This window comes from Lactuca sativa, chromosome 4, assembly GCF_002870075.4.
Source record: "Lactuca sativa cultivar Salinas chromosome 4, Lsat_Salinas_v11, whole genome shotgun sequence".
Classification (NCBI taxonomy): domain Eukaryota; kingdom Viridiplantae; phylum Streptophyta; class Magnoliopsida; order Asterales; family Asteraceae; genus Lactuca; species Lactuca sativa.
The window spans coordinates 195,256,574-195,283,005 of NC_056626.2; the positions used below are offsets into that span (position 1 = coordinate 195,256,574).

At 34.7% G+C, this 26,432-nt stretch overlaps 1 protein-coding gene across 1 annotated transcript; it reads right to left on the bottom strand.

Moving 5' to 3' along the window:
* Nucleotides 1-16,858: 16,858 nt before the first annotated feature.
* Nucleotides 16,859-19,003, bottom strand: LOC111876055 (homeobox-leucine zipper protein HAT5). Its single transcript, XM_023872579.3, has 3 exons — nt 18,441-19,003; nt 17,483-17,874; nt 16,859-17,386 (listed from the first exon to the last, which is right to left on the bottom strand). Exons 1-3 carry the CDS (start codon nt 18,592-18,594, stop codon nt 16,970-16,972), a joined length of 963 nt encoding a protein of 320 aa, XP_023728347.1. The 5' UTR covers nt 18,595-19,003; the 3' UTR covers nt 16,859-16,969.
* Nucleotides 19,004-26,432: the final 7,429 nt, after the last annotated feature.

The window sequence follows — 26,432 nt, forward strand, 5'->3', positions numbered from 1 at the left end:
CATCTTAATTTGGAAAGCTTGTTCTAAAGGATTTGGGAAGACCATTGTAAGATGTAGACATCTACAAAACGGGAGAAAATTCAAGTTAAGTTGATTAGAATTCTTGATGCAACACCCAAATGAAACATCAAGCTAGGATCCAACACAATACTTTACAACCTAGAAGAGGGATACTGTAATCTAGTTGCAAAATATTTGAAGGTAGGCAAATGACGATTTACCAATTTCCACCATGAAAAACGAAAAGGAAGATTAGGTTTTAAATGAATTGAAACTCCTAGATCTTTTGAGATTCATTGAACTTTTCAATGGCATGTTTAATCTCGATTATGCCCTACTATTTGTGACTGGGATGCCGAGGATCACAAATAAGGTGTGAATAACCATACGAATCACGTGGTGCACTCAATGCTACTATCACCTAATCAATGTGTCGGTTAGCCACACACGCTCCATTGATCTATGATAAGCATCGAGCCACCCTTTGCCACCAATGGCATCCCCAAATTAGTGTGCCGGTTAACCACACACGCTCCACTAACGTTTGACAAGGGTACGAAGTGTAATTCCATGGGTTAGCATATAATTTCACATTTTTCCTAAAGTAACTATGATTTGGGAATTTGTAAAAGCATTTAGTTACTTTGTACTTCATTATACTTATAATGGAAGGTTTCTGTCCTATCCTACCCATTCGGCTAATGACCCTCCACTAGTCAAGAGTGCGGTGGGTAAGAGTGGATACCCATTCAATCGCCATTTTATAGGCAATTTCCTTAAACACCCCGTATAGACCAGCTTCGTGAATGAGACCTACTAACGGTAAGACTGACTGTTTACTCGTACATATATATAATATTAGACTTTTAATGTTACATATAGTATAGGGTGTATTTTACACTTTTAAAATACTAGGTGGTTTAATTTAGTAAAATTATACTTTTAATTAAATGTAAACCAAAACTTTATGGGTTTATTAAATCACCTTTAATTATACACTTTAATTAATTAATAAAAACCATAAGGGTGTGATTTGTACTTTTGCAAAATACTAGGGTTTTAGAATTTAACATTTCAAAATTAAACTTTTAATTAACTTTTAAATTCCAAAAACTTGAGGGCAAGTTTTGAAACTTTTCAAAACATAAGGTATCAAATAACAAATAACATAAATTAAACAATTAATTTGGTGATTATCTATATTTGATCTAATCTCATTTTATTCATAAAATAATTACCAAAAAATTTAAATAATCCATATTTATCATATAAAGAAACTATTATTTAAAAGATTTGAAATTATCTTTTGTTTTGGCAAGGATAAACACTTAACTTAGATAAAATTCGGATTTTAACTTCATAAAACAAATTAAGCATCAAGTCCAAGTCAAAACAGCAGCCAAAACCCGAAAATCCCTCTTTCTGACGAACAGACTCGCCGAGTCAGGCCTGGACTCGCCGAGTAGGGGCCAACTCGCCGAGTTGAGTCGGGCAGGGACCAAAAGTCGATTTTTCAGTAAATAAAACATTTAAGCATCACATACAACTACAACCAATCAAGGCTCTGATACCACTGATGGGTTTTGGGCATAAGAACAATCCTATGTGCTCATACAAACCCTAATGCTTGGATATAGGTTTCTCTATTGTACATGCTTTGGATCCAAGACTAAACAACTTAGATCTAACATATTATAAACTGAATTAGGGTTTAGAGAATTACCTTTGATTGTTATATAGCAATAACAATCAATTCCTTGCTTGGATTGGCCTTAGAAAGCTTAGTGCCTCAAGTGCTGCACCTCTAATGGAGTCACAAACACCTTATGCAACTTGGATGAAGAGGAGAAGAGAGGGAAGGCACCAAAACGGCTGGAAACCCTAGAGAATTAGTTGTCCCCGTTTTTTGGAGCCTAAGGGGTCCTTTATATACTTGTGTGGGCTGCTAGGGTTTCAATCAAAACCCTAATGGACAACTTAAACTCTAAGCAGCCCATGGAACCTTTTGGATAAGGCCATGGACGAAAATATGATGGGCTTCCATCATAATTTCGTTCACCCCTTGTTCCTTTAGCATTCGTTAGCCCAATAACTCAATTATCCAATAATTGCAGTCCAGTCCCCTAAGTTTAATTAATCTCTTTTAGCCACAAAATTAATTATCAATTAATTCTTGACTAATATTAATTAAACAATATGATTTCTCCTTTAATATATTATTCTCATAATATATTAATAAATCATATTTAAACCTTTCTCTCCTTAAATCATCCTACATATTGCTATGGTGAAGGCAACCCAAAAGGACCATGCTCATAATCGGGTCAAGTACATACCAAAATAGTTATGGACTTAGACACTAATCCAACACCATATACGATTAAGTATTATTCCTGTGTTTCACTTTGCATGTTTTGACTTCCAGAATAACTAGTTCATTCTTCCCGAATGACTAAGTTATTCAAACTCTCCAAAGTCAGTCATACTTTGGAAGTAGGTATTAATTTAAGACTGTCATGAATTTGGCTTGTATGATTTGTCTAATGTGCATTAGACATAACAATGGTTGCTACAACATTCATGAGTGCTCATAAGTCCTGAGTATTGGATTCAACCCATGCTCATTTGGATTCACTTCATAGATTTTATCACGAGTGAATCGTGAGACGATAATATCTTATATTCTTCAAACCTAGAGATATGAGTTGTTGACTATGAGTTGGTTATACATTGATTGCACGAAAACGCATTGATAACTCGATGTTATAAAACGTGCCTTTGTGTATAATTCAACAAGTAATTAGTACAAGCATATGAGTCAAAGTTTATCCATTCCTTTTACTCTTAATGGGATAAAATCGATATCTGTGGGCCCCTCGATGATTTAGTGATGGCACCCCTAAGTGCTTGGCCAAGCTTGGACTGATTTGATTTGTTCAATTAGTCGGTCATTATAAATCAGACATCGAGAAACAACAAATGATCAGAGAGAATGATTATAATCAATGTCTCAGTCCATATGATATCTAGAATGGAGGAATATATGATCACTTATCTAATGGACGGGTCATTGATTTGTTCAGAGTTCAGCAACAACTTTTAAGAGCTACGATTGCTGGTCAGGTTGTGAAGGCGTACTTGCAATAATAGTTATTAGACTTATCCAAGTGGGAAACTGTATGATTAGTGTCTAAGTCCATAATTATAATTGGTATATACTTGACCCGACCCGACATGGTTCATTTGGGTTGCATGAAATCGGAACATTTGGATAGACCTTTTAGCGAGAAGAAGATATTTGTGACATATTAATATATTATAAGTTCTAATATATTAATATGAAATCATATTATTTCATTAGTATTGATCTGTAATTAATTTAGAATTAATTTAGTGATCAAAAGAGACTAATTAAATGTATGGGGATTGATTGTGTAAATCACAGATTCTTATAATGTGGGCTTATGATCCATGATTCCTTATGTTGGGTTTATCCCATGTGGTGGCCCATGGATACTCCATGGAGGTTAAAACCCATGGAGCATAAGGAATGAGTAAAGTCATAGGTTACATGGTGTAACCCTAATAGCCACACTATATAAAGACCCCATTGGTTGGAGAAATTGGTAGTAGGGCATAATATAGAGGGCAAGCCAATTTCTATGAACTCATATCTTCTCTCATGGTTATTCCAAATGTTCATGGTGTTGTGTGAACCATTTGAGGTGCACATTTGGGGCACTAGGCTCTTGAGCTCCATGGAATCAAGCACCAACAAAGAGGTATGTAATTCTACTAGTTTTATATTACTTGTACTTCATAATATTCTAGTTAGGATAATACCTTGGAAAATTGATATTTGTGTGTATAATAGAGAAAACATAGATCCTAGGTATTTAGGGTTACATGTACACCATAGGAGTGTTAGAATGCTCAAAACCCGACAGTATGGACGAGGTTCCATATCTCATTAGTAGTAGAGCAGGGGTGAGGCCCGAGTTAGGAGGGAGGTGAGTGTGGGCAGGTGCATAAGCAGGAGCATGGACAGGGTTCTATGACTCATCAGTAGCAGGACAGGGGCGAGGCCCAATTTAGGCGAGGCCTTAGATCAGGAGCATAGTAGAGTATGTTTATCTTATTTGTTATGTGTTATCTTATATGTTGAATATGCTTAGTGGGCGGGGCCCAGAGACAGGCGGGGCCTAAGAGAAACATATTTGCTTACCGAGCGGGGCTTGAAGCCAGGCGGGGCTTGATTTGTCCGGAGCCGGGCGGGGCCTGATGTAGTGGGTGAGGCCCAGTGCTTGCTGTATGTGGTAGGTTGGGGAACTCACTAAGCTTCGTGCTTACGGTTTTCAGTTTTAGTTTCAGGTACTTCCAGTAGCGAAGGGAGGAGCTCGAGGTGATCGCTTGGCACACACCATTGTTTGTTTAGCCTAGGATGTTTTACTCTGATATAAAAAGAATATGTGTTTGAGATTATACTCTGATCTGATATAATAGTTTTGTTTATGCATGAAATGGTTGATAATTATGGCTTATTTAATGTCTTTAAAAAAGGATTTTTTCGGACCGTATTTTTGGGATGTTAAATTGATAGCCAAGATGGTATTAGTTGAAAAAAGAATGGAAAGTAGAGAGTATGTATGGATATCATGGATCTTAATAAATCATGCCCTAAGGATCCATTTCCCCTTCCACACATAGAATCCTTGGTAGATGTAACTACAGGTCATGAAATCCTTACCTTCATGGATGCTTCATTAAGATTTCAACAAATCCAAACGGAGCCATCAGAATAAGACGATACGACATTGATCACCTCAACATGTATATATTGTTATAAAGCAATGCCTTTTGGTTAAAAAAATCCAGGTGCTACTTATCAAAGACTAAAGAACAAGATGTTCAAGCAATAACTTGGAAAAACATGAAAGTCTATATAGATGACATGGTAGTAAAATCCAAGAAAGTAGAGAACCATCTCAAAGATCTTGAAAAAGCATTAAATATCTTGGATCGGTTGAACATGAAGCTTAACTCTTCTAAATGCCATTTTGGGGTTAAATCTGGGAAATTATTGAGCTACATGGTAACAAAAAAGAGGAATTGAAGCTAGCCCAGAACAACTAAAGTTATCTTGAATCTACAATCCCCATATTCAACCAAATACATTTAAAGGTTGACAGGTAGAGTTGCAGCCCTAAACATGTTTATCTCTAAAGCATCTGAAAGATGCAAACCTTTCTATGATATATTGAGAAAAAACAAAAACTACAAGTAGACATCAGACCATGAAAAGTCATCACAAATGCAAAATAATTATCTATATTTGGCGCCTTTGTTGGCTAAATCTAAAGATGTAGTGTTCCTATATCTATTCGTGTCCAAGAATGCAAGTGTAGTATTGGTCAAAGACCAGGATGACGCTCAACATCCGGTGTATTACATAAGTAAAAGTTTCTTGTATGCTGAAACTAGGTATTCACATCTTGAAAAACTAATCCTATCTCTTGTCTGTGGTTCAACTAAATTGCATCATTATTTTGAAACTCACTCTGTTTGTGTAAAGACTAAATACTCAATTAAGAATTTGATGACAAAACCTTAGATATCAAGAAGAATGGCCAAGCGGTATGTATAATTATGTATGTATGACCTAAGATATGAGCCAAGATCTGCTATAAAATCACAGACATTAGCAAGTTTTGTGGCTCATTTAAGTCCAAATCTTCAACTGAAGCTGAAAAAGAAGTCCATTGGCTTTAAGATACAGAAGAACCAAAGAAGTGGACTCTTTTTATAGAAATAGCTTCTAATTTTAAAGGATCAGGTCTTACAGTCTTACTAAAATCGCCACAAGGGGACATTATACTCAATGCGGTAAGCTGTAATTTTCAAGAAACTAACAACAAGGATGAATATGAAGAATTAATATTAGGCTAACAACTTGCCCAAGATCTTGGGCTCAAAAATTTCGAGGTACATGTGGATTCATTATTAGTTACTAACTACTTTAATGACGCATATGTTGAAAAAAAATGAAAGATTGGCTTCATATTTGAATATAGTAAAAAACTTTGCATCAATGTACAAATATTTTAACATAAAACAGGTACCTAGAGAGGATAACACAAAAGTACACATTAGCCAATCTTGGCCCTGCCTTCAAGATTCATCCAGACAATAAGATTCCAATTAAGAATTTGATGAGAAGAATGGCCAAGTGGTATGTACAATTATGTACATATGACCTATGATATGAGCCAAGATCTGCTATAAAGTCACAGACATTAGCAGATTTTGTGGCTCATTTAAGTCCAAATCTTTAACTTGAAGCTGAAAAAGAAGTTCATTGGCTTCAAGATACAAAAGAACCAAAGAAATGGACTATTTTTTACAGAAATAACTTCTAATTTTAAAGGATTAGGTCTTAGAGTCTTACTAAAATCGCCAAAGGGGACATTATACTCAATGCGGTAAGTTGTAATTTTCAAGAAACTAACAACAAGGATGAATATGAAGCATTCATATTAGGTTAGCAACTCACCCAAGATCTTGGGCTAAAAAATTTCGAGGTACATGTGGATTCATTATTAGTTACTAACTAATTTAATGAAGTGTATGTAGTAAAAAAAAAATGAAAGATTGGCTTCATATTTGAATATATTAAAAAACTTTGCATCAATGTACGAATATTTTAACATAAAACAGGTACCTAGAGAGGATAACATAGAAGTAGATGCATTAGCCAATCTTAGCTCTGCCTTCAAGATCCATCCAGACATTAAGATTCCAATATCTCATGTCACCAAACCTGCAATAGAAGACACCAAGGAAGAGTTAATGCCTCTATAAGATCTCAGACCTAAAGATTTTGATCCCAAAGAATCTTGTATCTCACCCATATTTCAATATCTTAAAGATATATCCATTCCTAAAAATCAAAAATGCCTAAGAACCTTCAAAATCAAAGCTTCCAAATTCAACATCATTGAAGATATCGTGTCTAGAAAATCAGCAACAGGTCCCTATCTTAAGTGTCTTAAAGATAATGAAGAAAAGATCATCCTCAAATAAATTCATGAAGGATAATGTGGAAACGATATAGGGGGCATGACACTCTTCTCCCAGATCTTAAGGACATAGAAATATCTTACACCATCCAGCCGAACCTCTACACCAAAATAATATTTCCATGGCCATTCATGAGATGGGGCATGGATATTGTTGGAAAAATTCTGATAGCACCAGGTGGTAAATTTCTTATGTTGATAATGACAGACTACTTCTCTAAATGGATAGCAACTGAAGCCTTTGTCCAAAATAGAGAAAATTAGTGATATCCTTCATCAAACGCAACATCCTAACTAGGTTTAGCATCCCATATGAAATTATATGTGATACTGGATCTCAGTTCATATGTAAAAGAACAGAAAACTTTTGTGCAAACTGGAGGATCAAGATGATCACTTCTATACCGGTTCGTCCTCAAGCAAATGATCATGTAATTCGATCAAAGATATCATCATCAATAACCTAATGAAAAGATTCACATAAAGAATAAAAAGATGGGCAAAAGAAATTCCCTTAGTTATTTGGACAGATAGGACCGTAGCCAAGAACTCCATAAGACAAACATCACATGCTTTGGTATTTGGGACTGAATTTGTAATTCCCCCAAAAGTTATGATTCTTATAGCTAGGATAAAGTAATCAAGAAGAAAATGACAACATCTTAGCTGAAGATCTTGAAACAGTGGATGAACTCAACGATCTTGCCAAAATAAGGATAAGAACCTATCAGAAAAAATTGCTAAGTATTACAACAAAAAGATTAGAGGTAGGAGATCTTGTCATTGGAAAAGTTTTCCAAAATAGAGCCGAACATAGTTCAGGTAAACTTGCCCCAAAATGGTATTACATTATTGATTCATAAGCTTTAAGGGGGACATACGAGTTATCTTCCTTAGATGGTCAAATGTTACCATGATCCTAGAATGTTATACATCTTAGAACTTATTTTGCATAATCCCAAGATCTTGGTCCAAGATACTCATGTATGTTTTCCTTTCCAATTTAAATCATCAATTGTATATTTTCATTCTTGATATTGACTTAAGCACTGGATAGGTGTTAGCCATGCTAATATCCACCCTTTACCCAAGAACTTTGTTTTGCATAAACTTTAGATTTTAACCAAGATATTAAGGACTGGTCATCCTTCCTAAGATATAAAGTACTAAGTTACCTTCTAAGTTGTAAATATTATTTTCTTTATATGAGATAATGTTGAGACATCTCGCATACACGCACAAATTCTAGCAATAGTCAAAAGATATGGGGATCAACTTATGCTTTAGAAACTGGCAACCTCCATATTACTAAATATTTATTAGAACTTAAGAAAAAATCAATAGAATGACACATGCATGTCATACAGTTGGGAACTTATACCCACACATTTCACATTGACATCTTATACTATGGCGTAAGGAACAACCATAGGATAAGGCTATCCCAAGAATCCAACATGTTCATGTTGTCTTATGGTTTGAACATAATTATGTTCACAATGCTAAGATATAAAAAAGACATTAATATCTCAAAACTAAGATATTAAATTAAACCGAAGGTTCACGATAGTAGGCACATCCCAATTTATCATCTAAGAAAAGCAACACTCAAGATATCATCCAAGATAATCCTCAGTCGCATAAGGTACAAAATTCTTCAACCGTCTTTAGGTTCACCCTTAAAAAACTTTTCCAAGATTGTTTTTCTATGAAAAATACTTATTATTATTGACTTTCTTAGAAATTATTCAAAGTACATAATCTCTGATGCTTATCTTTTGGAAATTTTGCTATGTCAACGATCTAGGATCCAAATAACTTTTATTATCAAAGAAAGCCTAAGAACTTTAACTAAATCATAAATGATTTGCCTTCTATTGCTTATTTGATTCTATCAATTTATTTATCAAGTTATAGGCAATAAATAGAATATAAAATCCATTCATCATCAAAAACCATTATAAAGTAAAAAAGAACCCTTATAGGGCAACACTCTATTCGAAACATTTTGTTTAAATCTTCTTATCATTACTACCTTTTCACTAACTTTATCAAACTTAGAACTTACTTCCTCACCCCCATTTAACTTATTCAAGGATTTTCCCATTCCTCTGGGTCCTATGAAGCAATATCACTCTCTTAAAAATTGTTAAACATCTTTAATCTCTCCTTGAAAATAGTTTTAGCCATAAAATTTTTATCCTCCTAGGATATCTCCTCGATTCTTCCTTCAAGATCCCCGCACCTCTTAATTACTCTCTTCAACTCCTCTTCCTTCACAATGAAACTTTCAGCTAATCACTTCAACTCTTCATCCTTTCTTTAGGTCTTGCTCATTCTCTCTTATCTTTAATCCTTGAATGCTTCATTAAAGCTTCATGATATTTCTTAAATCTTCATTATTGCTCGATATCTGATTTGTATCCTAAAACAACTAAATTTTATTATTGAGTAACTTTGAAAAAAATCAACGATAGAGGCGCGAGTGTATCCGTTACATATTGGGTAAGGACTATAAACTTCTGGCTGATTTCTAGTGATGGCATTCATGAGAACACATCTTGCCTAGTTCCAACGACAATCTTCCTCTTTTTTGGCTTAGAACTCATAGGCTTCATAGTTTCTATCCAAAAAATGGTAGGGGAAACTTGGCAACTTTCATATGGGAACCATCAGATATGGATTCATCTAGTTTGAAACAAGAAATATGAGAACTAGAACAAGTAACGTTTGAGCCTGCCCAAATTAAGATAAAATCAATAAATGCTATCAAAGAGAACACCGAGGCAATCTCAGGAAAATTAAGAATTTGAACGGTCAACATCTTGGAATCTTGAAATACAAGATCTCGAACCGCGATCGAATGATTATCCCTAATAGCCCTGAAAAATCTTTTCTTGGAAGATAATATCAACACTTTTAAATCCTCTCTTCTATATATTCTCTTGGCAGTAACAATTCTTCAAATTTAGAAACTGTTACGAAGAACCAGTTAGTATCCTCTTTTCAAATTATAAAGATCCTAAAGGAAAAGAACCCTACCCGAACTAATCCAATCAATATGCAAAGTATCCCATTCAACCAAAGATTGCCTATTAAAAAAGAAATATTTTCTTTACCACTTAACGTTATGACAGGATGTGTTGAGGACCAGACGATTCTTCCTGAGCTTATTTTAAAGATAATACAGGAAGAATGAAAAGTCCTGAGATCATAAATACTTGCAATTTAAGGCAAAACAAGATCAATATTCACGTTCTTATTGATATGGTCAACCCAAAACAAGATAAGCTAGACCACAAGCATAGTTTTCATAAAAAATAATCAAATTTGGGAAGGTAAAAGAAAGTCCAATTTGAAAGGGGAGATTAAAAACATATCCAAGGCGACAATACAAAATTAGGTTTTAACTTAACATCAAAAGACTTAAAAATGTTTTGTGCCTAAAACTTCCCTTCTAAAAGAAATTATTGGATTTTCCTGTTTGAAAAGTTACAAACTCCCTTTTTGAATTTGAGAGAGAATACTTGAATCAGTAAAGTCCTCATAGATGAATCTCTCATTATTAGCTTTGGAGATAACAAGGGCTTATCCATAGCTCTGAACAAAAGAAGAAAAAAGGAAACTTACCTAGAAAATTAACTGATCATAAGAAAATAAGAGGCTCTATGATCAATTTATAAGAGAGAAAGATATATGATTAACGGACTAAAATTCAAATCTCATGGGAAATCAAAGAATTAGCCCATCTCTTCAGCATATAACGACTAAAATTTCTAGAAATCTCCAATGCCTGTGATCTTGAAGTGAAGATTTACGGAGGAAATTTTTATGCATATAATTTTCATCTTACCATTTTTATATATCTTGAACTTGTACTAACATCCTGGGTAAGCCCAAGATCTTGGATTTAATCAATACTTAGGACTGACATCGTATTTCTTGTAATATCTTATGCATGAACTAAAAACTTAACTAGAGAAGAGTAGATCAGGTCAATAACACGTGGTCAAAGCCTTGTAAAGGTTGAAGACTATTGAGAAAACCGAGTCAAGCATGGATCAAGGAAGATACCTAGAATGTCGAAATATTTGTTATTATCACTATGTATTTTCCTAGATGATCATCATTCACAGACACGTTCTCACTATCACTCTCACTCTGATTCTTTTGACACTTGATCCTTTTTATACCTACTTTAAGATCAGCTATCACTTGTAATTTTATTTCGATTAATATAAGTTCTACGGTAGGTGATTCCATCACCTCTCGGTATTTTATGTCGGAGATCCAAAAGGATTAAAGGTTTTCCTCGTATATCATTGTGTTCTTGCATTTACATTCATTTATTTATTGTTGTTTGATTGATCACAACTTATTCTCTTATTCAATTGATTGTTAATCTGTTTTCATTGCCAAAAACTACCAATATATTTTTGATATTTGTGTAAAGTTTTTAGTATCTTGATATTTGTTATAAGAATTTACTTATCAACTTACTTGAACACTATTTTGTCCCAAAATACTTCAAGTACACTTAGTTACATAGAAAGATAAAATAACTTTTACAAACAGTATTCTAGATATAATCATTTTCTTCCCAGGATCTTGGGCACATCCAAGATCTTTAGCACATTTCGAGATCTTAATTACTTAAATTTTATATATCTAAATTCAAACATCACACCACACTTCCTAATTTGGTTATGAAATTAGTTTGTTGATTTTTTTTACCAAAACATCATGCTCAAGTACGTTAGGACTCTGAATCCTTTGGTTGATGAGTATCGTACAATTATCGTCTCTCCACCACCAACTTGTAATCCTAACATTATTCCTCTCTCTGATCTAAAAAGAATAAATGAAAGTCAAATAAATCTTCGAAACCCACTAATTCTTTACCCAAGTACAAGAAGCAAAAAAAGTAATGTTTTCTAGTAGTTTCACGATTGACACAGGAAATGAAACAAGTGAGCAAGAAGGTACTCCCCAATGTGATACACACATTGACGAGATGAATATCACTTCAATCTCCACGATTGAAACCCTAAAAATCCTCCTATTGTCACGAATGTGCCGACTAAATTTCCATCAGATGACATTCTGAATTCGAATGAACCAACTTGACTAGTCTTAAACTTCACTTTATTTGACATAAAATGTGTTCAACTAAATCCAAATGCACTTCACTTTTCTAGCTCTATGGAGATTACTATTCTTCCTCAAACCCCTCTTTTACACACTTATCCCGGTTTTGAGTCATCTGACGAAGACGAAGTATATGAAAATTTTGCAGCATTTTTCATCAAAAACCGACATTCTAAAGCAACATCTCAAATTAAATGTCTAACTAAGAAAGTATCTTCCAACTCCCCCGCCATTCAAAATTGATCTAAGCGACCTTGAGACAATTCTAAAAATGCACACTAAGATTTATTGGATGAAATTTCAAAAGTATCTTGATTGTCCAAGAAACAATCTCGACATCTTCCACATAAATATTTTCATTTCTTGAGGCTCAAATCAACTCTTCTCAGTTCTCACTCAAAACATATAGAGGAAGTTTCAACATTAAAGGATGAAAATAAAGCCTTTGTTGAAATCTTTGTTAAGTATTCATTGGCCTCTGTCGAAGCTAAGCATGAGTTAGAGATAAACTCTCAATAAGATGTTAATAAGGCTTGTATAACCTTAATTAAGAAAAGTCTCACCAAATCCAAGCAACTTAAAGAAGCTTTGATGAAAAAGGTGGATGAAATGAATCCATGCTTTGAATTACTGACTCATTATTGTCACACCCCCGACCGAGGCGGCGGAACATAATGGACTGTGCGACTAAGTTCATGGATCATAGATAAACTGAATATATAACACAAGGACAACGATAAACAAAACAACATTTGTATTCCATCTTGGTGTTTGAATACATGGTTCTTATAGACAATAGTATAATATCGAAATTCCCTTAAACATGTGGGCTAACATAACAAAAGTAGTAAACTAAATTGCTTGAGATCCATGACTATTCGTCATATGAATTTGCTTGATTATTGATTTCCTAAGAATACATGTAATTTTGAGGGTCAACATAAAGTTGGTGAGAGTTACAAGTTTTCTACCGACGACAATAATCGTACTTTTTAAAAACGTCAAAAAAGTATTTTCTTTACAAGTAAACCATATTCAAATAAAATTTTAAAAACCAAAAGGTGTCTTGGTATAAGTAAATCCATGTTTAAAACGGTTTTGAAAGAATCAAGTTGATGAGTTGTAGTAAGAGAGAGAGAGAGAGATTCGAGTTAATGTTTATAGTGAGCTCTATAACCGCATTATGTGACTAGATGTACCCTTCTACAATGCTTCATTGGACGTCGTAGTAACGATTGTAGACACTTATCACCCGCTTCGATTGATCGGTCGAGGTTGTAGGTAGCAACCACATTCAAATAAAATTTGAATGTGGTTGATCGGTCGAGGTTGTAGCTAGCAACCACATTCAAATAAAATTCTACCGACGACAATAATCGTACTTTTTAAAAACGTCAAAAAAGTATTTTCTTTACAAGTAAACCATATTCAAATAAAATTTGAAAAACCAAAAGGTGTCTTGGTATAAGTAAATCCATGTTTAAAACGGTTTTGAAAGAATCAAGTTTACGAGTTGTAGTAAGAGAGAGAGAGATTCGAGTTAATGTTTATAGTGAGCTCTATAACCGCATTATGTGACTAGATGTACCCTTCTACAATGCTTCATTGGACGTCGTAGTAACGATTGTAGACACTTATCACCCGCTTCGATTGATCGGTCGATGTTGTATCTAGCAACCACAGGTGAGGATGTCAACCTCGTATAGATCTATACATATGTATCTCGCTCCAAAGAGTAACTGTTATAGTAGTGTGGGTATGCTAAGTGTTTACACTTTAGCTAATGAATAGTGTCTCACTATAAAGCCCTTAATTAAGGTATGCATAACTCTCAGTCCTAACTTAAAAATGGATAAGTTTTACACCTAATGAATCATATAGATTTTATAAAAGTTGAGCATAATTGGTATGCATATATATTATGAGGCACTAGCTTTTGTAAAAAATATGTTTCTTGTATAAACTTTGTACATACACATGTATAGTTTAAATCCTTAGGAATACTACAAAGTTTTATGACATAATATTTATGACATATAATGTCACATAAAAATCATAGAGTTTGGCGGTAAAAAGGCATTTATTAAAAATCATAAAAATCAGAGGTGTGTAAGTGCCTCAACGGATCGATTCGGTTTTATGCGATTAAAGAAAAAAAGTGTTTACTGTCTGTTTTCTTAAAACTGTCATATCTTTTGCATACGAACTCCGTTTTGGACGTAATTTATATTTTCGTAAACAGGGGAACATGTACTATAAGGTTTTCATGTTTTCTTCGCTCATAACTGCTTAATACAAATTTTAAGCTTTTCGGACGCATTACCAGTGTTACAGTTTTGGCTCTTTGATTCGTTTGACAATTTACAAATTTGGCAGTAAGGTATCATTTGATATCTTATAATATTTTTAAGAAATTCATTTATTTCACATTGGATGCACTAAAAGCCAATGAGTTAAATTACAAAAAGATTTACTGTAATTTAGTCATTCGCAGTCTATGACCTAGATTATAGGATGTCACAGTTATCTTGATGTTTTCAAGCCTCAAAGTTCTAGAATTGAAAGTATTGGAAGTTGTAAATTCTATGAATATTATGGTTAATGTTAAATTAACTGATATGAAAACTACGTTTGAAATCGCCAAAAAACTTGTGAGTCGTATACCAAAGTTTTTTGCTAGGAATGCGCTCATGCGATAAAGGAGATATGGGAGTTTTGCATCAAAATTTGTAGCGGATCAAACCACGAACAAACAATGTACTTTTGTGGTAAAACCTTTAAATTAATAAAAATCCTCATGTCCTTTTCCTTAATCTCAAGAATCTTTGCAAGTTCCTCCAAAATCATCTTCCACCATTGAAAACTTTCTTATCAATCCATTCTTGAAAAATCCTACTTCACAAAGAAACCCAGGGAAAACGCCCTTTACTGGAGAAGGTTCATCGATGAAAATTGATCCTGCTGATTTAAATAGGATCAAATAAAAAAGCACTGTGAAAATTGTTGAGGAACATCATTAAGATGAGATCATGTGAGACAAGGAAGCCGTAGATATGATTTCTGATCCTATTGAATTTGAGAAAACCATTAATTATCTCTTCAATAAAGCTTTCGATCCGAAAACCTCAATGCATTTCATATGTGTCAAATCTCCAAATCCAAGGTTTCATGTTGGGATTTTATTGGATATGCCAGTTTCGCTAAAATCTTTTGGATATCCTCGATTAATCTCCTCTAGAAGGATCAAACTCGGTGAAATGTCTTACAATGAAAGATTGATTCGATTAATTTCATTAACGCTCAACTATAGAGTGTAGATAAATTGGAGCATTAAGAGCATATATTGTCCGTATCGAAATTGTCCAGGTGACCAAAAAGTTAATTTGAAGACAATTTTCATACATGATGTTTACTGATCGCTTGTCTGACCATTTGCAAATGAAGTTCACTAATGTAAAATTTCCAAACATGAATCCTTCGGACTTCATTGTGAAAAGGCAAAACATCTGCTGAACAGCATCAAGAGTTTTCTTATTTATTACTACCAAGACATGTCCTCACAATCTTTAGAAATTACGTACATTCTAAATTTGACCATTCATTTCCCGATCATGTACTCGACAACATTCAAATCAGACCTATTCCCTTGGTGAAGTCATTGCGACTCTTGAATGAGGTGTTGTTTCGAAGCTCAAAAATTCAGAATGTAGGTATTGTTTTGAAGCTCAAAGATTCAAACAGCACTGACTATTAAAATTTTCATAAGAATATCGGAGACACACCTATTTCCGACAATTTTGCTTGAGTATGTCCTGCAAAGGATTGGCCTGGAAAGAATAAAAAAATTATGAAGAGCAAGACATTGGAATGCTAGAATGGTTTATATATATGTGTGAAATGCTATGATTGCTATTTCTCTAGTATTATATCCTAAGGTTATTAAATTTCTAGTAATGACTCCTGTGAAAGACCTAAAGATTTCGCCGACAAGACAAAAGTGGGAGATTGTTGAAGATCAAATATGTTTGTGTTTGTTTTTTTGCAAATATACTTTCGCGACTATTGTTGTTTAAGAACTTTATCTACACTTTTGTAAATATTTCAGTTTCACACATTCTTGTAATCTTTTGTTTCGAAGTAACTGAGCTTCACATATATAGCTCCTTAGCAAACTCTTACTTGTTGTAGCATATGCATCTATTTATCATTCCCTAATCTCGGAGAATTAATATTTTATGTTAAGATTTGGTGACTTACTGTGTGCTCCACGTGTCATCACATAACAAGTTGATTTGACTCACCTACCTCCCCACATAACTATATATATAGGTGTGGTCTTACGATTATGTGTGCACAAAAAGGTCTAAATTGCTTTCTAATCCTCTGCATCCTACTCATATTCACCTTGGATATTTGAACTTATTTGATAACCGATCCGTATTGAAATTTTTTATCTACTATGTTGATTTTTCCACATCATATTTAACATCGATCCTTGATTATTTTGTGTTCCAACAGTTCCCAATATTGAAGGAACTACATATAGCTTTTCATAGATAACTACTATTTTTTACTGTGTTAGGAAGAGAAATACAAAATCGTAAAAACAAAAATCACCACTCATACACCGGGGGTGTGACAATTTGAATCTTATTCCTTTCTACATCATTCTTGAGAAATTTCTTGAAGTACATATATAACAATAATAAAAACAAAAAAAAACTTAGCATAAAGTACTGAGTTACTCAGTAAGACCAAAAACCAAAGGGTTGGTCTTCATCTTCATCCTCACCATGACTAGGGAACTCAAGATATGAAGAATTGACAACATCTAGTTCTGGGTAATCACCATTTTCGATCTTCGGTAACATGTAACCACTAACTGTAGTTACAAACATCTTCTCCAACTTATCTTCTTCATCTAAAGATTCATCACTCTGATCTTGTTCAAACAAATACGACGAGTCACCCCTCTCTAATAGATCAACATATTGTAGACTGCTCGACTCAGTCGCATCGCTTCTTACACCAACATCTTCATCGTTCAAACAATCCGCAGCCTGTTCTTGTTGCAGTGGCTCACATGGGCTTTTGGTGCTTGATGAATCGGAAGTTCCCTTCTCCATTTCTTGCAAAAGTAACTTGTCATTTAGATCGTGAACCTATGCAAGAAAATTCAAACAAAAGTTCAGACTTTTAACTTACGTTTAAGAAATTTTAAATGAAATAGGTTTCTATCAAATATCAAATATCAATACCTCGGATTTTAGTTTTTCTTTTTCTTGAAGGAGATTTTCGTAGTTTGCTTTGAGTTCGTTGTAGCTTTCTTGAAGAACGTCGTAGTCTTTCTCAAGCCGTTTGGTCTTCCACCGTGCACGGCGGTTCTGGAACCAGATTGCGATCTGCCGAGGTTGCAAACCGAGCTCTTTCGCTAGCTGAATCTTTCTATCGGGTTCGAGTTTGTTTTCTGTCTCGAAACTTTTCTCCAAGAACTGAACTTGATCAGCTTTCAGACGTCTTTTCTTTTCTGGGTGCTGAAAGTAATCGTCGTATTCATCATCACCATTGTCTTCCTGATCGAATGTTTGAAAAAAGTTTCTTCCTGATCCGTTTCCTCCTTCCTGATCAAAGCTAACCATTGATCTAGCACCTGATGAGATATCAAGAACATGAATGAGTTTCTTTGTAACTTCAGTTTTTTTCTAGATCGGCGATTGTTTGTGAGTTTAATTAATTAACTAAAGATCATAAAAGTCAACCATATAGATTCTGGGTATGTTAAAAGTTTCGCAATTGTTGTTGAAAAATGTGTTTTTTGAATCGAAGTATCACTCGAAATGAAAAGGCATCAATCTTCGAAAGGACACATTAAGCTTCTTGTTTCATGATTACAAAGTCAAACTAGTCAACAGGAAATCAAAGATTGCTTTTAGGAACATTAAGAAGACAGTAATCGGAAGATCTAAGGAAGTCATGATGAAAGAATCAAACACCAATTTAGTTGTTCTTTTCATCACTCAAATGAATCTACAACCAGACAACACAGTCTGTAAAGTCAAAAGTATCAGAATCCAAACACATAAAGTATAATCTTTAATCGAGTGGCAATCAATACATCAATAACCCCACGAGAAATCGTAACATATTTTCAAACAACATCATCTAAATAACTAAATATCAAACAAGCGATAATTAAAGAAATATCCAACTGATTACCTGCAAAAGAATGAGTGGATCCAGATACGAAGTGGGAATCAAGAGGAATAGAAGAAGAAAAAGGCGGCCTTTTGTTTGTAACCAGAACAGAATTGAAACCTGAGCCACCACCACCACCGGAATCGCCGCCGTAGAGAAAGCTTCGAGCTGCCATGGCACCACTAAAATAGTACCCACCAGAAGTCGGGTATTATAGTCAACCAGCCATAAATACTTTTGTGAATTACATATAACAAGATACTGATTTCTTGGATTTAGATCGATAAAAGGTTAGATTTTTCAATCCGAATTATTATTTGGAAGATGGGTTTGTTTAAAACTTATGGCGGAAGAAGCTGGTGATGATGATCTCGGTGATATGGGAAGTATGTGAACACCTGTTTGTCACACCCATCATAACAGAAGTTGTCGGAGTGTCAAATCCGATCAAAAAGACGAAGAGAAAAAGAAGAAACTAGACAAAAAAAAGAGATCAGATATGGTGAGAGAGAGAAAGAGGGAGTATTGAGTATAGTAATTGTTGTTGTATCTGATGTGTATTAAAATCGAGATATGATGATAAGGCAAGGGTTTGAAGTGGTAAATAATATATAGAGTAAGGCCAAGAAGTGCTGACTGATGGCGATTCCTTTTGTTTGGGTGGAATTGTAGAAGAGCAGTGAATGTCCTTTTTGCAACATATGTTTTTTTAGTGATTGCATCTGTATATTATGTTTTTTCTCTAGAGTGATCGATTTTTTTTTAAATTTAAACTGACTTTTTGTTTTGTAAAAAAAAAAGGCAAAAGAAAGAACGTATCTTTATTAATTCTTATACTTCTTGCATCCCAAAATTATTGTTCACAGATAAAAAAACACATAGATTAAGAAAAACAATAATTACTTTTGTCTTTTTGAATAAAATGATCCTCTTGTCCTTTTCTAAAACCAAAGGAAAATGTGCATTTGTAATTATTCAAGTTTACTTTATGTTATCGGTAATATGGTAAAAATGTATATTTACTTTTGGTAGTGGACAATAATTTTGGAACAAACTAAAATAGTAAGGTGGACAATAATTTTGGAACGGAGGGAGTATTAGTTATTCAATTATTTTTAATGATTAAAGTTAAAATAAATATTAATAGCAAAATGATAGTATTAAGAGGGAAGTAGCAAAAGCATATTATTATTAATAGTGAATTAGTCAGCCAACAATGGAAAATAAAGTTACAACGGTTAAATAAAACAACGAATCTCCCATTGCTTAGACTCGAGAGAATAACATTACGAGACTTCCGAAGGACCCAAAAAATAGTAATGATCACAATACCGAAACAACTTTGTTGACCTAGAAGGTCGGTAATATGTAGGAGTATTAAACAATATCTGAATCTAAATATCCGAAAGTTTGATCTGAATTTATCCGAAAATTCGGATATCTGAGTTTTTGGATTCGGATACGGATAATGATTTTGTAATTTTCGGATATTTCGGATATCCGAAATTAGAAAACAAAAATATTATTATCATTATTTTTTTATTATTTGAAAACAAGAAAGGCCGTTAAGAAGAGATTATTTGTATTTGATCTTGCATGTGTTCATTACGTTATCAGTACTTCTTTTTGTTTTTTTACATGTTTAACACTGCTGCACATTCCAATATGGATGTTTGAAGTTTGGACTACTTGACTTGAATAACTGGATCTGATTGTTATGAGAAAAAAGTTATTGTTTAATACTTAACAGGAGAAAGACACATAGGGTATTTGGGTTAGTTATTTGTATGTCAAAAGTGATTTTTAAGAAAAGTGTTTATTACCTTTTGGCTTTTAGGAAAAGCTGATTTTAGAAAATGTTTGGATGCTAAAAGCTGCTTTTTCAAGTGTAAAATGGTTAAATAGCTAAAAAGATAGGATTTTTCAGCTTTTTGAAAGTTGTACTTTTTCCTATCCAAAAAGCTGTTTTAAAAAGCGTTTTTTAAATAGACAAACATTTTTTAGCTTATTAGCTTTTTTAAAAAACTAAAAAGCTAATAAGCTTTTTTTAAAAGATATCCCAAACACATATAGTAATCGGAGAAGAAGGAATTGAAATAACACATACACATATTGAAGGAATCAAAATTGGCAACACCTGAAGTAAAAGGGACCAAAATTGTCTTAAAAAGATAAAAAAGTCAGGGGACAAAAACAGAAAAGGAGGAAAACCTTAGATACTAAAACAAAATAGAAAAAACTTAACATCCAAATCACACAAACAACAAATTTTCAAGCGTAAAAAATTTAAAATGTCCGGTACTTTGCTCTTCAAGAAGGCTTTGAAATTTATTTATATATACAAGACAAAATTATAAAAATGGTGCCTATGTTATGTATTTTTTTTTTTGGATTTAGTTCAAACCTTGATTTTTAACCTCTTTCTTTATACAAACTAAAAAGACTATTATACCTTAATGAATTTATTTGTCATTTTTCTTTCGCTTTTTAATATTATTGTTATTATTAAATATAAAAGTGGGTCCACCTCTCTCTCTCTCTCTCTCTCTCTCTCTCTCTCTCTCTCTCTCTCTCTCTCTCTCTCTCTCTCTCTCCAAATAGAAGTAGAAGTAGAAGCTCTCTTCATCATCTTTAATCTAAAGAAAAAACAACTAAACGAGAAAAAATCCACTAATCATCATCAACGTGAAACATTATCCTCTACACTAGGCAATCACTCCTAAAAAGCTACAATACAACCCTTCCATTTCTCATTTTCCTTAAATTATCTTCTTCTCACTAACCACAACCCCGACCAAATCACCACCATAACCACCGTCTGATGTGCTTCTTCTTCCTTTGTCTACCTCTTATTGTTTCCTTCGCTGCCACCACTCTTCCTCTACAACTTATTTCACTTATGTCTCTAGAATCATCTCTGGTTGACCCTTTGAATACGTTTCAAGACTGATTGGGATCCATCGCCTTCGTTATCTAAACCCAATTGATGTCTCTGATATACAAACCTACGTCTAAACAAGACCCAATCGTGAAATCAATATTAAAATCCGAAAGAAGTGTGAAAATCAAACGCAATCGATGTCTCTTGATGTATATTAGAAAGGTAATAGAAAATGAATAGCTTGTATCCTCAATATTAACTGATGTTTGCGAACTAAATAAAGTATTACTTGAAAATTGGGGCTAATTTGACAACAAATCACGAAATGGAAATTTTCATATTAACGAGTGAGACGATATCTTGCCATCTTTAATTTATCCATCAGTTGTCAAAATGCAAAGATGATTCATCAATGTCACTGAAACTTATCAACAGATGAATAGAAGAAGAAAGAAATTGAAAAAGAAAACACAGTTTTCTTGATAAAAAAAAGATTGCAGAACAATGAGATGAATTTGAAACCCCAAATTATAAACATAAATTAAATTCCTCAAAGTTGTGTGCTTGATAAGTCACTATGTTGGTGGCTTCAACCTCTCATCTCCTTAACAAACCACAATTGTCGGAGAATCTTGGAGCTGCAGGTCAAATTCAAGTAGGGGAAAATCGATGGAGTTATCTTCTGTGATGGGTGTTGGGAAATTGTTGTTGGACGAATTAAGGATCAATATTCTTGAAGAAGACAAAAAAGGAAAAAGATGGAGAAGAATTCGTGAGGTTTTTGAAGAATTCAACATCAGTGTTTTTAGGGGTTTTGTTGTGTGTGTGTGTGTGAGAGAGAGAGAGAGAGGATAAGTGGGCCTACTTTTATATTTAATAATAATAATATTAAAAAATAAAAGAAAAATGAAAAATAAATTCATTAAGGGTATAATAGTATTTTTAGTTTGGACAGGGACCAAAACTGCAAACAAACTAGCTCAAAAGAACCACCAACCCAAAAAAATCGGGCTTTAGACTAAAACCACCAAAAAAATACATACCATATGGACCATTTTTGTAATTTTTTCTATATATAATGGTAAATATGCAATAGGACATACAATAGCACAAAGTCATACAAAAGCTTTATGGATTTTTTTCCATTCATTTTCACTTTTGTTTTTATTGCTTACAATATCAAAATATAAAAAATGTAGCCTAAGTTTTTAGATGAATTAATTTTATTTAAACAGAATAAACCCGATATCCGAAAATTATCTGAATCTGAATCCAAAATTTCGGATACGGATCTAAATATCAAAATCCATTATCTGAAATTTTCGGATATTCGATTCTTCGGATATTCAATTTTTCGGATGTTCGGTTTTGAACACCCCTAGTAATGTGGATGAGAGTCACCAATGTTTATAAAGACCCAAATTTTTTAAATCATGTCACATATTGGTATTATCTTATTAGCATTCTTCGATAAAGAAGTTAGTTATACAGGTCCTGAAACATCAGACAGTGTATTGTATGACATAAATTTTCTTGTTTTGGAGAATTGGATCACCAACATGAAGATCAAGAAAAAATGTCTCACATTGAAACTTGGAATTTAAAATTGAAAAAAGACAAGAATAATCAAAAGAGAGAGACGATATGAAATGAGAAATTTAGATTCTTATCACTCTATGGTAGCAATGATCCACCCTTTAAAGATTGTCCGTCCCTAAAGTTTCAACAAAAAGAAATCAAAGACTTATGTTTCCAAAGGTAAAATGATGCACACAATTCTCACTTCTTAGCTTCATCATTCTAGGAACCTAACTCGTTATGTCCGTTTCAAGAAAAAAAATTGTTTCTAAACCAAAGTCATAAAAGAAAGAAGTCACAATTTTGTACTCCAACACGGTTTGGTTTTGAAATTTTATTATTTTAAAATTAGAAAATGTCTTTATTTGGTATTATTAAATTTAAATATGTGAATTAATTTCATCAAGTTTATATTATACTTTTTTTTTCAAAAAATATTGAGTAGATAAAATTCTCAATTTCTTAGGACTTCAAATTCATATTTAATCCTCACGTTACACACACACACACACACATATATATATATATATATATATATATATATATATATATATATATATATATATATATATATATATATATATATATATATATATATATATATATATATATTGTTATGCTCTAATGTTTCTAACAAATATTGTGTTCTTAAATGCACTCATCACAGTTTGGCAAATAATTAAATAATTTAATAAATGAATAAGATATTTTTAGATTTTTGACACATTCAATTATTGAGATCATTTAATTAAATCTCTTCAATTAAGGAAACAAGATAATTAGGTTTGACCTAATCTCTCTCTAACACCGAAAATTTCAAACAATTTTTTTCATTTAAAAATAATCGTTTAATTCTTAGAAACACTTGTTTAAAATCTCAATCATAATCGAATTACAAAACATGACTCCATTTTCACTTGTATAGAAAACCAGGATCCTCAAAACATTACTCTTGCTCTGGTGTGTACAATCAAGCTGGTGCCGTCCCGTGATCCTGAAAGAAACCTGAAACACATAGATAAAACAAAACACTGTAAGCACGAAGCTTAGTGAGTTCCCCAAAATACCACACACAACACATATTAGCCACTCGAGGCTATAACTTTGTGGGTCCGTGGACCCTGCTCTGTGAACCCTCTGGTTCTAACTCTGTGAACCTTCCGGTTCTAACTCTAGGAACCCTTCGGTTCCAACTCTGAAAAACATGCACAACATAAATCACATAGAAATAATGCAGTACAACACATAACATACATAGCATACAAATACTCTGTCGCATAACTCTGGTTACCTACTCAAGGTAAAGTATAGTGAGAAGACTCACCTGGCAAGCAGAAAGCAGATATCCCCACACTTGAATCTCGAACTCGCCACCGCCTAACACATAAGGCATATACTCTTGTGAATATAACTCTCGAGACTAGAATCAACCCTCTCACGGCACCATCTTAAGGGTAAAAGACTATTTTACCCCTCTCTTGGCCCAAAGGCCACATCGTTGACCAAGCCCTAAAAGTCAACGGTCAACTCTTGGTCAAAGTCAAAGTCCTCAGTCAAAGTCAACCCTCCTGGTTGACCCTGCTCGCCGAGTCAACCCGTCGACTCGTCGAGTCCCCATGCTCAGAACTTCCCCAATCCGCGACTCAACTCGCCGAGTCACCCCGAGACTCGCCGAGTCCCACAACTCTGAGTCCACTCGCACACAACTCACCGAGTCATCCCTTGACTCGCCGGTTCTCGACTCAACCAGAAAATATTGAGAATCTTCGACAAGACTCGCCGAGTCCAACAACAGACTCGCCGAGTCTAAGGCTATCATCAACCTACTCGCCGAGTTGTTCATATAACTCGTCGAGTTCCAGGCCATCTTCATCCAACTCGCCGAGTTGTTCTTCCAACTCGTCGAGTTCCAGCTTATCTTCAAGCAACTCGTCGAGTCCACCCATGTGACTCGCCGAGTACCACCGGATTGAATCCCTACAGAAGCATTCCAGGCCATGCAATTGATCCAAAACATAGATCTAGCCTCCTACAACTCATCCATCACGTAAAGTGGCAAACTTTACGTGAATCCAAAGAGATCTATGCATTTTCACTCTAGGGTTTGGGTTTGGGACAAAATAGCTCCATCAACCACTCACAAACAGAGACTTTCATGCAATCCAACCCTTCTCCATTCCAGATCTGAGGTAGCAACCTCAGATCTAACCCCTAAACTCCAATACATCCAAGGATATGATCTCTAACACCCCCAAAATGATGCATCTAAGAAATAGCAGCTCAAAAACGAGATATTATCTCAAAGGAACACCCCAACTTCAATGAAACTCGAATCCAAGCAAAGCCCCTTGCTCCAAGCTTCCAAATGCACTTGATCCACTCACACACAAGGGTTAGGGTTTCTGGACTTGAGGATGAGTAAGGAGGCTGGGGGAATGGATGTTATGTTCTTTATATAGGGATCAACCCCGAGAATTAGGGTTTTCTCCACTCAGCGCCTACTCGCCGAGTCCATTACTCTAACTCGCCGAGTCGGCCACTTAACACGCGACCAAGTTGCGACTCTACTCGCCGAGTCCGCACATGGACTCGCCGAGTCACTCTTTCCCAATTTACACTTTTAGTCCTTCAACTCTACTCTTGATATTTCGGGATGTTACAATTCTCCCCAACTTAAATTAGGCTTCGTCCTCGAAGCCTATGGCAACTCAACTCCAAAATACTCCCACGACGCGCCACCTGGCCCTAACTGGACCAGATTCCTCAAAGCATAACCATCGAACTCGAACTTACTTCCTCTTTCCTTGCGGTGTCCTGACCACCTTCTCAAACCGGGCACCGGTTGTACCCTCTGATAATCACACTCAACAATCGAGAATTACCCGAGATGCATCGCTGCTCCAAATCTCAACAATCGCTCGACCCCCTACGAGCTTAGAAATATTCACGAACCACCGGATCCCAGATCCGAATCCCACTCTATCCATTCCATGCTGACAGAAAGCCCCACTCTTCAATCTCAGAGCAACTCCCACGAGTTCTCTTCTTGCAATCACACACAAATGCTGCACCAACCTTTGCACCCTCGGGTTAGGAAAACCCGTCACACTGACGACATCTCTAACATCCCCAGGAGGAACCACCAATATGCACACAACCCTCAATCAGAATCAGCTGGGAGTCCCAGACTCCATCCCTGCATCCATCCTGAGACTCTTGGCTCTACACCCGCGGAATCCCTTTCACGTCCTCAGCAGACATCCCATCATGATGTCATTCCATACCACTGTCACCGAAACAGTGTTCAACCACCATACTCCAAATCATCCATTCTCACTACTACTTTCACTTCTGTGAACCAACACTTCCCCCCTCCCCCCGGGGGTTACATACCTTTCTCTTCCCTTACCCAGGAAAATCCTCTTGCCAACCTTGCCACTACTCCATGTATCGCACATGCTCTGGATCTGCTCGCAAGGGCTCTCGGGTCCATGCGCTACCTCTCCCCAGCAAATGAGGGTCCGACACCTCCTCCCATACAACAACTCAAATGG

Bases quoted from the DNA above. Each gene is read 5' to 3' on its own strand.
- LOC111876055 (XM_023872579.3), bottom strand. From the start codon at position 18,594: ATGGCAGCTCGAAGCTTTCTCTACGGCGGCGATTCCGGTGGTGGTGGT. The intron at 17,875-18,440 runs GTAATCAGTTGG...ATATCTCATCAG, and splicing joins ATCCACTCATTCTTTTGCAG to GTGCTAGATCAATGGTTAGC. The intron at 17,387-17,482 runs GTATTGATATTT...TTTCTTGCATAG, and splicing joins AAGAAAAACTAAAATCCGAG to GTTCACGATCTAAATGACAA.